Below are 15,903 nucleotides of genomic sequence, written 5' to 3'. Positions count from 1 at the left end.
AAAGAGCCACAGTCCGCAGTTTCGGCACACTGCATCACCTGAAACTGTGCATCTCAGTTTATGAGAAGATGCCTGAACTTAGTGCAGAGGAACATCAACTTGCATGGTGAAAAACAAATCAGAAAAACCTGCCTCATCTTGCTCAATTTGCAAGAAAGTATTTGTGCATAGCTGCGCTTCGGAGTATGTTTGTAGTTATGTCTAAGCTCATTTGTAGCCCAAAAAGAGCACGCCTAACAAATGAAAATGTTAACATACTAGTCTTCCTTGAAAAAAAATTTGGAAGCATCAAAGAGATTGTAATTTGCACTGTTTGCTTTTGTAATGCATAGCATTAAAGTGTGCTGTTGATTTGTTGTTTTTTAGTACTGCTTCATAAGAATTGCACTACTGTTACTTTAGTGATTTATTGTTTAAAGTTATTTACTGTTCAATAGACTTATAAATTACTGTTAATTTTATTTAAATGTATATTTAGTGTAGTTTTGTGTATTTATTGTTAATATTGTCTGCCTCAGCAAGAGTTACAAAAGGTTGAAAAGGTTTTACTTTGCAATATAAATAAATTACATTATACTGTGTTATCAAAAATGGTTTTTGAATTTCAATACGGTTCTTGGTACTGTATCGAAGTTTGAAATTTTGGTATTGTGACAACACTAGTAAGGACGAACAAGGGAAAGAATACTAATAAACAGAAGAAATATAAAAACCCTATTGCCATGTAGAGTACCTAGAATGCCTACACTGATCTTGAACCCGATCTTTACTGTTAAGATAACTTGCAGATGCCAGTCTTAATGCATAATGCATGATGTAAAATAAGGCAGTTTTTAAATTTGTTTCCCAGAGTCAGGTACAACAAGCTAAAACCCACTCTTTCCCAGGACTGCAATGTATGCATCCGGCGCCGCCGTGAGTGGCAGCCTTTTCAGCAGCTCCGTGTTGTGAATTTCCCATACGGGATTAATAAAGTATCTATCTATCTATCTATCTCTACATGGCCTCTGCCGAATTGCAAGCATCTTATTAGATACTGTATGGTTCCACTCGAGATGCAACTTATGCTGTCCTGGACTGGTGCATCTTGTAATTGCCATTCCTGGGCTACATACTAGACAAGCTTTGTGACTCCCAATTGGCCAATCTTTCTTTTCCCTGACACTCAATGTTGAAAACTTCTTTCTAGTGGGAATGTCTCTCTGTCTAATTCAGGCCACACCCCGGGTTTTCTTGTCTTCTAAAAGGCCAACCTTTCACATGCTAACATGAGTAGTACTACTGATGTATTTGGAATTAATAATTACTTAAAAACGTTCAACATACAGACACTGTAGAAACGGTTAGCATTAAAAGCAAATAGCACCAGATGCCAAGTCAAGAAGGTCTTAAAAAGAAAGCAGTTGTACATTTTATTTTGTTTTTGAAATTTGTTTCTGTATTAAGATTGTTGTCATATTCAACTCTAAAATGAAAAACAATTTAGTATATAACTGTATAAAGACAGAAAATATCCTCCATTTTAGAATTAACAACTCACAGAATCATATTCTTCATCATCATCATCATCTTCCTCCTCTTCAGGATTTCCATAACAATAGTCATGACTTTCTAATTTAACAGGATCCAGTATTTCATCGGATTCTCCATCTTCACATCCAACAAAAAATCTTGGGCTATCTCCATCTGTACCATCAACAGACATGTCTATATAGAGAGGGCAGGCTAATCGGTGAAGAGCAAACCAAGGAGTTACTTCTGTTTTTGTAACCTCTGGGCACTTCAGACTTATCAATCCACTTTCCAGAAAATGCAAATATATCTGTTAGGTGTGGCAGAGAGTATAGTCCGTTCCATTATATCCAGGATGTTCAGAACACATATCTTTTCTATCTAGGGAAAGAAAAAGAAAACTCTTGTTAATATGCAAAATTTAAAAAGATGTTAACATTTAATAAAGAGCACCCTGTCAAAAATATGAATACCAAATTATTTATAATCAATTTTTTTACGAAATAATATTTGCAAAGCTCCAATAATAAAGTAAAAATATACTATAAATTCATTCTTCCATCTACAGATAGATAGATACTTTATTAATCCCAAGGGGAAATCTCACATACTCCAGCAGCAGCATACTGATACAAAAAACAATATTAAAGAGTAATACAAATGCAGGTAAAAACAGACAATAACTTTGAACAATGTTAACGTTTACCCCCCCGGGTGGAATTGAAGAGTCGCATAGTTTGGGGGAGGAACAATCTCCTCAGTCTGTCAGTGAAGCAGGACAGTGACAGCAGTCTGTCGCTGAAGCTGCTCCTCTGTCTGGAGATGACACTGATTAGTGGATGCAGTGGATTCTCCATAATTGATAGGAGCCTGCTGAGTGCCCGTCGCTCTGCCACAGATGTCAAACTGTCCAGCTCCATGCCTACAATAGAGCCTGCTTTCCTCACCAGTTTGTCCAGGCGTGAGGCGTCCTTCTTAATGCTGCCTCCCCAGCACACCACCGCATAGAAGAGGGCGCTCGCCACAACCGTCTGATAGAACATCTGCAGCATCTTATTGCAGATGTTGAAGGACGCCAGTCTTCTAAGGAAGTATAGCCGGCTCTGTCCTCTCTTGCACAGAGAATCAGTATTGGCAGTCCAGTCCACTTTATCATCCAATCATCAAATTAAGACGTGCTATAACAGAGGTGAACTCAGATGAAGATGAGGGTTCTACATTGGAGAAAAAGAACAGAAGCCCTCCCTGCAAGAAACATCCAATCACACATAAGAACAATGTAGCCACACCAGGCGTAAAAGGGAAAGATGGCACCATCTGGATGCAGCAACAGGTTGTTCATCCTGCCAGTTAATCTGCCACACGCATGTCCAACAGCAGGGCTTACAGAGCTCGCCAAGGTATCATGCAAAGTTCCGTTTGTGATTATGTTTTATGATAAAAATGCCATGTCTAGCAGCCACCGATCATCATTAAGTTGCTTGTATTCTACATGTTTAATGACAAGGAGAAACTCCTTTATCTCCAGACAGAGGTCACAAAATCTCTGCAGGAATTTCCCCACTACTAAGCCATGTAACGTCAGTGTGTAGAAAGAGGTCAGAGTAGTTGCAGTTAGCCTCTTCCAGATGTGCATGTCTTTGAAGTGAACTCACTCGAATAGAGCAGGTGAATAGGGTCCATTATCTCTTTCATGTTTAGCATTTTTACACATAATTATTCTTGCTGATGTATAACGCAGTGGTAATTAAGGAAGTCGGGGGAAAGCATCTTCCTCCACTTGGCAATAAATCCATTTGAGTAGCCCACCATTGCAGACACACCATCTGTGGTGATTGCCATCAATTTACATACTGGGAGCTGGGTTTTCTTGATAAAGTTTTGAAAGACTGAAAAAGGTTCTCTCCAAGTGTGTGTTCTTTCATGGGCAGTATTGTTAACAGCTCCTCTTTTGCAGTCATACCTGTAAACACCATCCAAATAAAAAGGCACAATTGGGCTGTGTCACTTAAATCCGTAGACTCGTCTAATTGCAGTGAGAAACACTTGCAGTCCACAAAGCCTTCCTTCCAAAGCTGCTGTGTCAAATCATTGGCCATTACTTCACAGCACCATTTTACTGTATTTCTTGATAGCTGAAAAGCTTTGATTGAATATTTCTGGTTTGTTTTTAAAATCCCAAAACAAGTCAGCAGCCTCAACGAAGGCCTCTTTTATCTCTCCATTTTGGAAGGATTTCTTATGGTTAATGATGGAGTGACTCATCCAGAACGATGCTCCAGTGGCTGCCTTTGCTTTTGAATTCAGTTGAGTGAAAAAGGACTACTGTCCGATTAACTATGATTTTAGTTCCCTCACCTTTCTCAGCTCGCTTTTTGGAGGGAAGTCAGTGTTGTAGTTTTTATGAACAGTTCAAAAGTGCCTCTCCATATTTCCCTTCTTTGGAATAACAATGATAGACTGACAGATCACTCAAATGCACTTTGAATGTGACATGGCGAAAAAAAAGTCCTCCTCCCGATCCGCATGGAAGTTGTAAGTTTTTGGTGTCTTACTTGGTCCAGCCCCCCCAACTCATTTTTTATATCCCTTCTTTAGTAGATATAAATTGGATGGCTAACTAGGTCACTTAGCTCGCTAGAGTTTTGCAGTAGCTTGCGCATTTGATCGTGCGTGTGTGGTGACCCATATGTTAAAAAGAGATCTCAGACTGGCCGCCCTGTACATCAATCAAGTGGCAAATGCCATTGGGAGGATAGATTATAGACTAACATTTAAAAAAAATTTTTTTGAATGCCGAACAATCTATCCACACTACCTTTTCAATCTACTGGTCAATTGCAAGTAACATATTAGACACCCTGTATTAAAGTATTTGATGCAAAGCCTGAAAAAGTGTTCAAACTGCTCTCTTGTGTAGCTGCTGTTCTTTTAAACCAAAGAATGAGACCAGCTGGTGTATAATCAGCCCAGTAACATAACTATCTCTCACATGGACGGTGGTGGCTTGATACACATGACCAAGCACGTGCTTCATTTAACTGTGTATACCTTTAAACAGTTAAATAATGACATATTGCTGTTTTCTGTAATGTTGTTTTCCTTTCTTTTCTCTGACAGACCAGTAGTCAAATTTAATGGCTAAATGATCTTGCATCTTCAGCTGCTCTCTTCAGCCCCAATCTCATTCTAATTACAGGGTAACCTATCCCCAGCCCCGATGGATTGTCTCCACCTTGCTTTCCATGAAAATATTAAATCACTCTCACTGACTCCTTCCACACTAGTGCCCCAATCCAATGCCTTTCAAGAGTACTATCCTGCAGAGGGTCTACCACCACCTGGTAAATTCTGCCTTCCTCAACTGGCCTTGATGCCAGTGTAGAATGCACTGTACTAATATGGATTACCTGATACCCTATATATAATGCATAATTTAGGTGTTTCAGTTGCTCTAAATATTTAAATAACAATCACTTCTGTAGGGCAAAAGTAAGACACAGACCTTTGTACAAACAAGACCCCTGTAGGCTGTAACTCTATAGTGCTATGTTAAGAAAGAAGACATTATAATATCTCTTTAATATTCGTAATTACATTTTGTATTGTACTTATGAACTCCTGTAACAAATGAGAATTGGTAGCTTGGTTACTTCCTACAAATATACAGTTTATTTGTTCTTTTGTTTCACAACAAGTTACTGCACTAAAAGTGACAGGGTAAATAAATTTCAACAGCCACCAAAGATAACCCGTTTTCATATACAAAGCGGAACAAAAGTGGACAATTTAAGGCATATCCAACTTAAAACACATTAGTACAAATTATTTTATTAAAACTGGCAGTACTGAGAAAATTTAATTTATTTTCACAAACATCAAACAAAAGACTCCTAGAAAACTGTAGTTATGTCCAATTTTCAAAATGAATTAGTTTTAAGTCAACAAAACAATGTTGTCAGGTCTAAGGCAGTTCTTTTAACGATGTACATCTTATCTCAATTACATTCCGGACTTAATATTTATTTGTCAAATTTTACCTTTTTCTTTCTTCAGTAAAACCCACTTATAAACAAATCATTATCAAAGAACCTATGTGAAGCAAAAACAATATATATTTGTCAAAGAATACCAAGACTATGCAAACTCTACAAATTTTAGAAATCAAACATTAAAAATTTAAAACAGCAAATATATCTTAATAGAGTTCTTCTACTTCTTCTTTCAGCTGCTCCTGTTAGGGGTTGCCACAGTGGATCATCTTTTTCCATATCATTCTGTCCTCTGCATCTTGTTCCGTTTACACCCATCACCTGCATCTGCATGTCCTCTCTCACCACATTCATAAACCTTTGCTTAGGCCTTCCTCTTTTCCTCTTCCCTCACAGCTCTATCCTTAGCATCCTTTTCCCAACATACCCAGCATCTCTCCTCTGCACATGTCCAAACCAACACAATCTCACCTCTCTGACTTTGTCTCCCAACCGTCCAACTTGAGCTGACCCTCTAATGTATTCATTTCTAAATTACAAAGGAAATATATTTCTATCTAGCCATTTTATGTGCTACTTGCCTTCATGAAAGTCATGCCACCAAATGTAGCAAAGACAACATGATTTCCTTCCTCCAAAATAGTGTTCATCTACCCCTGGGCAATTCACACAAATCCAGCATTATTCACAGATCAGCTGTAAAATGTAATCTCACCAAGCCTATCTACAGTGGGGCAAAAAAGTATTTAGTCAGCCACCAATTGTGCAAGTTCTCCCACTTAAGATGAGAGAGGCCTGTAATTTTGAGAACTATGAGAGACAAAATGAGAAAAAAAATCCCAGAAAATCACATTATCTGATTTTTGCAGAATTTGCAAACTATGGTGGAAAATAAGTATTTGGTCAATAACAAAAGTTTATCAATACTTTGTTATATACCCTTTGTTGGCAATGACAGAGGTCAAACGTTTTCTGTAAGTCTTCACAAGGTTTTCACACACTGTTGCTGGTATTTTGGCCCAATCCTCCATGCAGATCTCATCTACAGCAGTGATGTTTTGGGGCTGTCGCTGGGCAACACGGACTTTCAAACACACTCCAAAGATTTTCTATGGGGTTGAGATCTGGAGACTGGCTAGGCCACTCCAGAACCTTGAAATGCTTCTTACGAAACCACTCCTTCGTTACCCGGGCGGTGTGTTTGGGATCATTGTCATGCTGAAAGACCCAGCCACATTTCATCTTCAATGCCCTTGCTGATGGAAGGAGGTTTTCACTCAAAATCTGACGATACATTGCCCCATTCATTCTTTTCTTTACACGGATCAGTCGTCCTGGTCCCTTTGCAGATAAACAGCCCCAAAGCATGATGTTTCCACCCCCATGCTTTACAGTAGGTATGGTGTTCTTTGGATGCAACACAGCATTCTTTCTCCTCCAAACACGACGAGTAGAGTTTTTACCAAAAAGTTCTATTTTGGTTTCATCTGACCATATGACATTCTCCCAATCCTCTTCTGGGATCATCCAAATGCTCTCTAGCAAACTTCAGACTGGCCTGCACATGTACTGGCTTAAGCAGGGGGACACGTCTGGCACTGCAGGATTTGAGTCCCTGGCGGCGTAGTGTGTTACTGATGGTAGCCTTTGTTACTTTGGTCCCAGCTCTCTGCAGGTCATTCACTAGGTCCACCTGTGTGCTTCTGGGATTTTTGCTCACTGTTCTTGTGATGATTTTGACCCCATGGGGTGAGATCTTGTGTGGAGCCCCAGATCGAGGGAGATTATCAGTGGTCTTGTATATCTTCCATTTTCTAATAATTGCTCCCACAGTTGATTTCTTCACACCAAGCTGCTTACCTATTTCAGATTCAGTCTTCCCAGCCTGGTGCAGGTCTACAATTTTGTTTCTGGTGTCCTTTGACAGCTCTTTGGTCTTGGCCATAGTGGAGTTTGGAGTGTGACTGTTTGAGGTTGTGGACAGATGTCTTTTATATTGATAACGAATTCAAACAGGTGCCATTAATACAGGTAACGAGTGGAGGACAGAGGAGCCTCTTACAGAAAAAGTTACAGGTCTGTGAGAGCCAGAAATCTTGCTTGTTTGTAGGTGACCAAATACTTATTTTCTACCATAATTTGCAAATAAATTCTTTAAAAACCAGACAATGTGATTTTCTGGATTTTTTTTCTCATTTTGTCTCTCATAGTTGAGGTATACCTATGATGAAAATTACAGGCCTCTCTCATCTTAAGTGGGAGAACTTGCACAATTGGTGGCTGACTAAATACTTTTTTGCCCCACTGTAACTAAAGACCCCTTTTCTAGTGAGTCATGCCTGATAAACTTTAAATAAAATGAGCCTACATTTCTAATTAAATGCCCAAACCACCTCAAGTACCTCCTGTTCATCAAGAGAAGCAGCGGGTCTTTTCTCAAAGATTTCCTGGACTGCCTTCAGCCTATTACCAAATCTCACAAGAAATCTAATTTTTGCCACTTCTCCAAGCAATGTTCTTTTAGTATATTTTGTTCTATTTAATGTCCCTAGTATCAATAGAAATATCTGCCTAGATTTACACCAACCCTTACATTATTACTGCCTGATGCCAAACAGGGAGCACAGCTGACTTAATATAATGCAGTGACACTAAACATGGTATAATCAAAAATTGAGCGTAAATTATTAAAGAGAAATACCCTCCTTGTCCCCAGAGTCTGCTCAATAGTCCTGAAAAGAAATCTCATTTCTGTTACATATACTCGCAATCTCATTCTTTTAGTTACTACTGACAGGTAATGACCGTAGGAAAAGACAGATGTAGATCAACCAGTAAACCAAGGGTTTTGTCTTTAGACTCCTATCTCTGGTGGTGAAACTAGAGTGGTGTGTCGCTGCTCCAACCCACTTAGTGATCTTGCGTTTCCTTCTTCCATCACTCTTGGAGAAGATCGTGACCTCCTCCACTAAGCACAGTCAGTCATCCATAATCTCCGCCCCTTCACCTGGAGAGAGCAATTTGACTCTATTCCAAGAAAACAACTTCAGACTTGGAGGCTGTGATCCTCATATTAGCCGCTTCACATTCTGCAACGAATCACTCAAAAAAAATCATAGTCATATGAGGCAAAAAGGACATCATCATCATCTGCATGAAGTAATGATGCTACCCCTAGCCTCCCCAAATGGACACTGTGATTGGCTGCGTCTTGATACCCTGTCCATTAAAACCACAAACTGAAGCAATGACAAAACACAGCCTTGATTAAGTCTGACACCCATAATTAATGAATATGACTTACTGCCATGACAGAGCTCTTGCTGTGCTCAAACAGAGAATTAACAGAATGCAAGAGCAGCATTATTACTACACAAGTCTGGTCGTCTACTTTATTAATGAGGACTTCTAACTAAAACGTCACTGTTTGTAAACAGCTTTTTTCCCTGCAGGATCATACAAGCAAGAACACTGCAACAGATTTGAGAGAAGCACTGGCTGCTTGGGGTCTAGAAGAAAGATGTCTATATGTAAACAACAGACAATGCAGAGAACATAGTGAAAATTGCATCCCTTAACAAGTGGGCCAGGCTGCAGTGCTTTGGCCACACAGTACATTACACAGTGGGTAACTCTGCTGTATTTATTAAGCTGTTTATTTGAACAACTTGTCCTACAATTAAACATAATATAATTATTTTATCAGATTCATACCAGTATTGTTATAATATTTATATATGTACAGAATTATACTTCTACTACTGCTAATTGCATATACTGTCTTAGCCATTTTGAAAAAAAAAAAAAAAAAAAAAATACTTTTTCACAAAGGCACTGTCTTCTAGCTTATATATTAATATAATCTAGCTTTTAAACAATAACTTTTTTTGTTAATCTTAACTTTTAATTAGCACAATCTAGAGCTAGTCAGACTTGCATTTCACTGCATGATCTACTTGTAAGTCTGGATGTGAACATTTTTGAATCCTGAACTGAATTATTAAAAAGTTAGTTTCGTAAACAATTTTTAAAGATGCATTAAATTGAAACTGGTGGGAACCCCAATAATGTAAAACTCATAAAATGGGAATAATCTTTGAGAGTGATTGGGTTTTCGTAGATTTTTAAAACATTTAAAAAAAGCAGGCAGACACTATATATTTCATCTTTAAATAACCTGTAGTTTATTCAAACTACAGAAAAATAAACAGTTATTTTTATGAATAAGCACTTTGTTTAAATATAAATGTTTATACTATTTAATGTGCACTTTTTCCCTTAGAAAATGCATTGAAAAAGGATGAATGCACCAACTGTGTAACAGAGGTTTGTAAGAAGCTGGTGGGTCACTTCTCTCACAACTGGAAGGCCAGAGGTTCTTTGGAAAAATGCAGAAGGAACTTGGTCTACCATTACATTCCCTCATATTAGAATGCCACACAAGATTGGGTTTCAGACAGATGATCATCAGCAGGATACTAGAAAAGCTAAAAGTTTTAACTCCGGTGCTGTCTGCAGACAAGAAGGTACGACATCTAATTCCACCCTGGCAAGATATAGATGTCTGTGAGGCTATCAACAGATCACTAGGTCCACTGCTGGATTTCACATATGCACTTTCAGGAGAAGACTATGCTAGTGTCACCTATGTGAAAGCCAGTTCTTCACCTCTTTAACACTTCAATGTTACTAATGCAAGAGGAAGACACAGAGCTGACCAAGAAGTTGAAGAGTGAGATGTTGGGCTACTTTATTGAGAAATTTTAAGATGTAGCTACTCAGTCGATGCTAGATATGGATTCTTCTTTGGAGCCCTTGTTCAAAATGGACTTCATCAGTGCAGACAGTGAGATCAGTGTCAAGGCCAGATAGACATCAGCAATAATTGAATGCCAAGGAACCTCAAGCTGCAGCGCTGAAGTTGAGTTCACGGTTGTTGACATGTCACAGGCAAAGAACGCCAGGAGGTCCTTGGGAAGTTTCTTTGAACAAAGCAGAGCAGCAGCAAAGGGCAATTCCTCTCAGATCCTTAGGGAAGCTGAATTAAACAACTACCTGTTAACACCTTCCATAGACAAAGAAGAAGATCCACTTCCACAAATCATACAAGATGAACTTTTTCCACCACTTGCCAAGCTTGCTTGCAAGTATCGGTGTAATCCGGAAACAAGCTCCCAATCAGAGAGGATTTTCAGTACAAGTGGCAACATTATCACTTGTCAACATTCTTGTCTTAATGGTAGATAGACTGGTATTCTTGGCTAGAAACCTTTAAGATAAGTAGTCTGTTAAGAAAGAAACCAGATCTTATACAATCGAGAAGTCTTATTTTATCTTGTTTAATCATGATGACCAAGAATTTGTTTTACTTTGGCATTGTTGGAGGAGAAGTTTAAAAGCAGCTTGTATGACAAAATTATTATGTGTTTGTTATTTATTACAAATTGATATTGTTATTTATTAGTTCAGTTTAACCTTTTAAAAGTTATTTGTTTAATTTTAAGTTGTACTTATGAAAACCACTCAGTGGACTGGTGTATATTTTTGTTTATAATATGTTGACTATTTTGCTATTTACCAAAAAAAAAAAAAAAGAGATTTACTTTTGAAATAAAATGTTAAATAGCATATTTTATCATTCATGTTAATTTGCTATGTGAAAATGAAGCTTGCTTACTCATTAGTTTAATGCTCCATTTTAACCAGGAGTACAGATGTATATAGTCTCCTGTAATTTTCTTTATCCTTTCTAAACATCCTGCTTCATTGACAGATGGGCAGTGATAAGAAAATGAGGCATTTGCTGTATTTTCTGACTCCACTCAATATACAGGTTATATAGCATTAAGAGATAATGTGAAGATCACCTCAAACATTCTATAAATGATTTATTCCTTCAAAGTGGAGCTTTTCAGGTCATCTGGTGAAAATACCTGGATTTGTTTAATATCACAGTATAAATTGCAGAAAAAAGTACTGCAATGTCAGTTTTTCCAATATTGTCCAGCCCTACCATGCACTGGTAACTTCAACCATGTGACTTTTCTAAGGAACTATGATAAAATTTCTATCAGTTTGTGTCTTTTCCACTTGATAAAATAAGCCAGACCTGCTCTATTCAAATGTTAAAGATGCTTTCAAGTGTAAACTTTTGGGACATTCAGGCAGATATGACCACAACCTGATTCATCTTATTTCCAGCTGCAGGTCTGTTATTAGATGGCAACCTATTATCACCAGAATAGTGAGGAAGTGGGTCTTAGAAGATGAAATGCCTCTGTATAACTTCTTCCAATGATGTGCGAGTCACATGGGTATGATATTAAGGGACACTGTCACTGCATCAAAGAGTATATTAACTTTTATGTCAACACTATAGTACCTTCAGAAGACAGTACACTGCTTTCCAAACAACAAGTGTTCCATTAAAATTTCACTTCGTCTTGGTGAATTGTGATGTTCAAAAGTGCAGCAAAAAAGTCTTTCCCACCCAGGGGTGCATTAACCCCCAAGTATGTGGCAATTTAAGGGTTAATTAATGGACTCCAGCAATCCAGGACTCGGGTGCTAGAAGGAAATGGTAACAAGGCTAACGCTATGAATCACTATTTAAACAACTTTTCCTTTCACTGACATCTTCTTCCACTGACCAATCTCCCCACACCATCCCTACGATATCAACAACTCCCACCCAACCATTCAGTCTGTCCCTAAGGCTTGACAAAGTGCTGCTGCTGCAGAAAACATCCTGCACTGTCCAGTTCCAAAGAAGGCAGGCTCCTCTTCACCTAATGACTACAGACCAATTGCACTTGCATCTCGCATCATAAAAACCTTTGAGGGAACGGACCTAGGCTATATGAGTCTCCTTGTGGTAGACCACCTGAACCCAATGCATTCTGCTTATCAGGCAAAAATTGGAGTGGAGGATACAATTACCTATTTGCTCCACAAGGCTTATTCTTACATGGATAAAGCCGACAGTACTGTGAGGGTTATGGTTTTTGATCTCTCCAGTGCTTTGAATTCCATCCAGCCATCTCTGTTAAAGTATAAGCTCAGAGATATGCAGGTGGATGAGCTTATGGTATCCTGGATAATGGACTGTTGGGCAGATCGCCGTTTGTGAGACTCAAGTACTGGGTCTCTGATATGGATATGAACAACACTGTAGCACCACAAGAAACAGCCATGTCTCCTTTTCTCTTTATTCTGTACACTTCCAACTATAAATATAGCACAAGGTTGTGCTGGGCGGTATGACCAAAATTCTATATCACAGTATTTTTCAAAATTATACCGGTTTCACGGTATTGGATGGTATTTTTTTTCCCATGCATGAGTGAATGTTAACCACATTTTCCGCTGCAATTACTGGCTACGAATAACCTACTCCACTGTCATGAGAATTGTACAAAAAAACATTTTAATGTGCACAGAAGTATTAATACAGGTTTGCATGGCCGAATAAAGTGATAGTTTTCAAGGGGGTGGCACTAATGAAGAGAAGGAATCACACTGCATGACAGATGCAGTCAAAATATAGAGCCTTTTTTTTAACAAATTTTGCAAACAATTTAAACTAAAATTTTGACAACATATTTTCAACCATCCAAAGAGGCATTTAGACTTAGTTAAAATATCCAGAGGTGCTTGTCAAAAGTTGTATTGTACTGAACATGTCTTAGAAAAGGAATAGTAAATATATTTTGTAAACCAACTACAATTTGTTAATGTTAATCTCTGTCCACTGACACGTTAAAGTGACTTTTTAAACAACTTTACCATCATTAAACTGCATAATATTTAAACTAATAAATAACAACAATACAATAAATAATAGTGCAACTTCCAGTAATAATACAATTACTTCCAAGACTTCAAAGCCCAGGAGTATTACACAGTATTCACCAAATTAAAATAAAATAAAACAAGTGCACCTTGGTGATGACATCTTTACCAACTGAACCATCATTAAGGCAAACAGCATTAATATGGACCTTGCTTCAAGCTATATACATTAATAATAAAACTGCAACTTGCATTTATAATGCTATTTGTGGTATAGCCCTACGGAAGCGTATTAGGGCCACAGTGAAGAAAAAAAAAAAAACTATATATCGAGATTAAAGTCAACATTTCTACTTTATTCTCATAGTTTGTCATTAAAGTAGAATGTCGTAAACTAAACTTCATCCTAAAATCAATGTTTAATATACTAGATTTTCTCAAATCCCGTCAAAGGTTAATGTAGCACATTAAATGCTTTGTGTTAAGTGTTGTAGCGGTCAGGGGCCGCTAAGATTCACACCATCAAAGGTGACGGTGATTTATTTATTTTAATAGAGGAGACCCCAGGAACGTCCCCAGCCTTGGATCGACTCACACACACTCTCTACAGAGACCAATAACGCACACTGGGAAGGGTAAACAATTAAGAATATAATGAAATAAAGTTAACTAAATGAAAACAGTAATACCACCCCTGACCCCTTCAGCGATATTACATTTAACATATATACACAAACACCACACAGCAAAGTCCATAAAAACCAAACCGGATGAAAAATGGGAGGTGACGAAATTAAGTCCAGCGATCTGTATGTTGAAAGGGTGAAAGAAAACACAGTCCTACCGGTAGTTACTGAAAGGATGAAATCGGATGGATGGTTCAGGAGCGCTCCACTCTTCCGGAAAACCAATGAATCCAACACAGTCCTCAGTGCCCAGGTAGACAGACGATCCAGACCCCAACAAACGAATACAGTCCAGGACACAATGATTAATTAAAGTTCCAATAATAGCAGGCAGCACGACAGATAAAACGCAACACACAACGCACCAAAACAAAACAACTTTTTTCTCCTTTTGCCCTCTGCCCTCCTTTAAACCTCCTTTGACCACAGCAGCCCCAACCAGGACTGCTGGGAGATGCAGTTCTTATTTAACAACACGGCTACAGTGTTCCCCGACCCAGTTGTTAATCGCTGTACGTGCTTCTTAAACTGACTTCCTCTACACTAATAGTATTGGTCTGATGTACCAAACCCGCAGTTCCTATCTTTCCTTTTTCTTTCTCCACATAACCAATCACAACACGATAAACGTTTTTGTGAAATTAAACGTAGTTATCAACTTAGACCACGGAGTGTTCAGAACTTTAAAAAAAAAAAACCTCTGTTATACATGTTTAATTATGCCATCTATTCAGGGTTGCGCCCATCCCAGTAAGCATTGTGTGCGAGGCAGGAGCAAATCCTGAACGTGGTGCCAGCACATCGCAGGGTGAATACGAGCAATACATACACTAGCAGGGTTAATCTAGCATAACAAAACCCCACATCCTACATGACTTTGAAAGGAAACTGAAGCACGCCAAGTAAACCCACCAGAAAAACATGCAAATTAAAAGCAAGGAACAACCGGGATCCCATTGCTGTGAGGCAGCAGTGCAACCTCCATGCCACCATGCCCCCACATGATTAATACATGCTTTAATGCATTTCATCATGAAAATTGTATCAAGTATTTATCTTAGCATTCTAAATGTTCAGGGAGCAGGAATATCATGAAAATAATTCTCGTCATAAGCGTCAAGAGTAAAGTGGAAATGTCGAGAATAAAATCAACATGTCGTCACACTATTACACAGTACCCTGGTACATTACACAGTATTGAAAAAAATAAAACAAGTACAACTTGGCTTACAGTATTATACAGTAGTATAGAAACAGTATTCACACATTTGAAAATAATGGTCCACATCAGATCTTTAAAATCCAAAGTATCTCCAGACAACACACGTGACTCCTTTTTCCAGCAAAAGTTCTTCTGTGTCATCATTTTCAACTTTATCGTCTGCTACAGCTTCAGTTTCGGAATGTTCTCTGTCCATTTTCACAGCGCAATTCCTCCACTACCGCATGTACTCCGTTGCACACCTGTTTAGCGGTGTAGCAGTGATAAAGAGTGTCCGTGTAGCGGTGAAAAACACTGCTTAAACAGTTTCCCGCAGCGCCACGTTCCAAACGTTGTTTAGGCAATATAACCGGTGTTGCGGTATAAGAAAAATCCATATCATAAACAAAAATAAAAAGCAGCTTTCGGTATGAACCGGTATACCGCCCAGCACTAGCACAAGGTCATGTCATAGCAGGCATTTTCAGATGATTCTGCATTTAATGGGGTTTATTGATAATGAGGATGAGACAGAACATAGGAGTCAGGTGGAGAACATTTGTTTCTTGGTGCAAAAATGATTGCCTGCATCTTAACATAAGCAAATCCAAGGAACTAGTTATTGAACTCCACCACACTAAAGAGTCCAGTCACTATTCAGGGAGTGGATGTAGATGTGGTGTGCTCCTACATATACTTGGAGACTTCATTATTTTAATGT

At 38.4% G+C, this 15,903-nt stretch overlaps 1 protein-coding gene across 10 annotated transcripts in view; it reads right to left on the bottom strand.

The window, feature by feature from the left end:
- Positions 1 to 15,903, bottom strand: part of ppip5k2 (diphosphoinositol pentakisphosphate kinase 2) — a 273,516-nt gene that overhangs the window by 245,344 nt on the left and 12,269 nt on the right. For all 10 annotated transcript variants that reach the window (XM_051929861.1, XM_051929854.1, XM_051929852.1 and 7 more), the window contains exon 2: positions 1,541 to 1,893. In XM_051929861.1, the coding sequence (XP_051785821.1) occupies positions 1,541 to 1,705 (165 nt within the window). In that variant the 5' untranslated portion in view covers positions 1,706 to 1,893. The remainder of the gene's footprint in view (positions 1 to 1,540; positions 1,894 to 15,903) is intronic.

This window comes from Erpetoichthys calabaricus, chromosome 7 (genome assembly GCF_900747795.2).
Source record: "Erpetoichthys calabaricus chromosome 7, fErpCal1.3, whole genome shotgun sequence".
Classification (NCBI taxonomy): Eukaryota; Metazoa; Chordata; class Cladistia; order Polypteriformes; family Polypteridae; genus Erpetoichthys; species Erpetoichthys calabaricus.
This window is presented reverse-complemented; position numbering and strand designations above follow the sequence as displayed.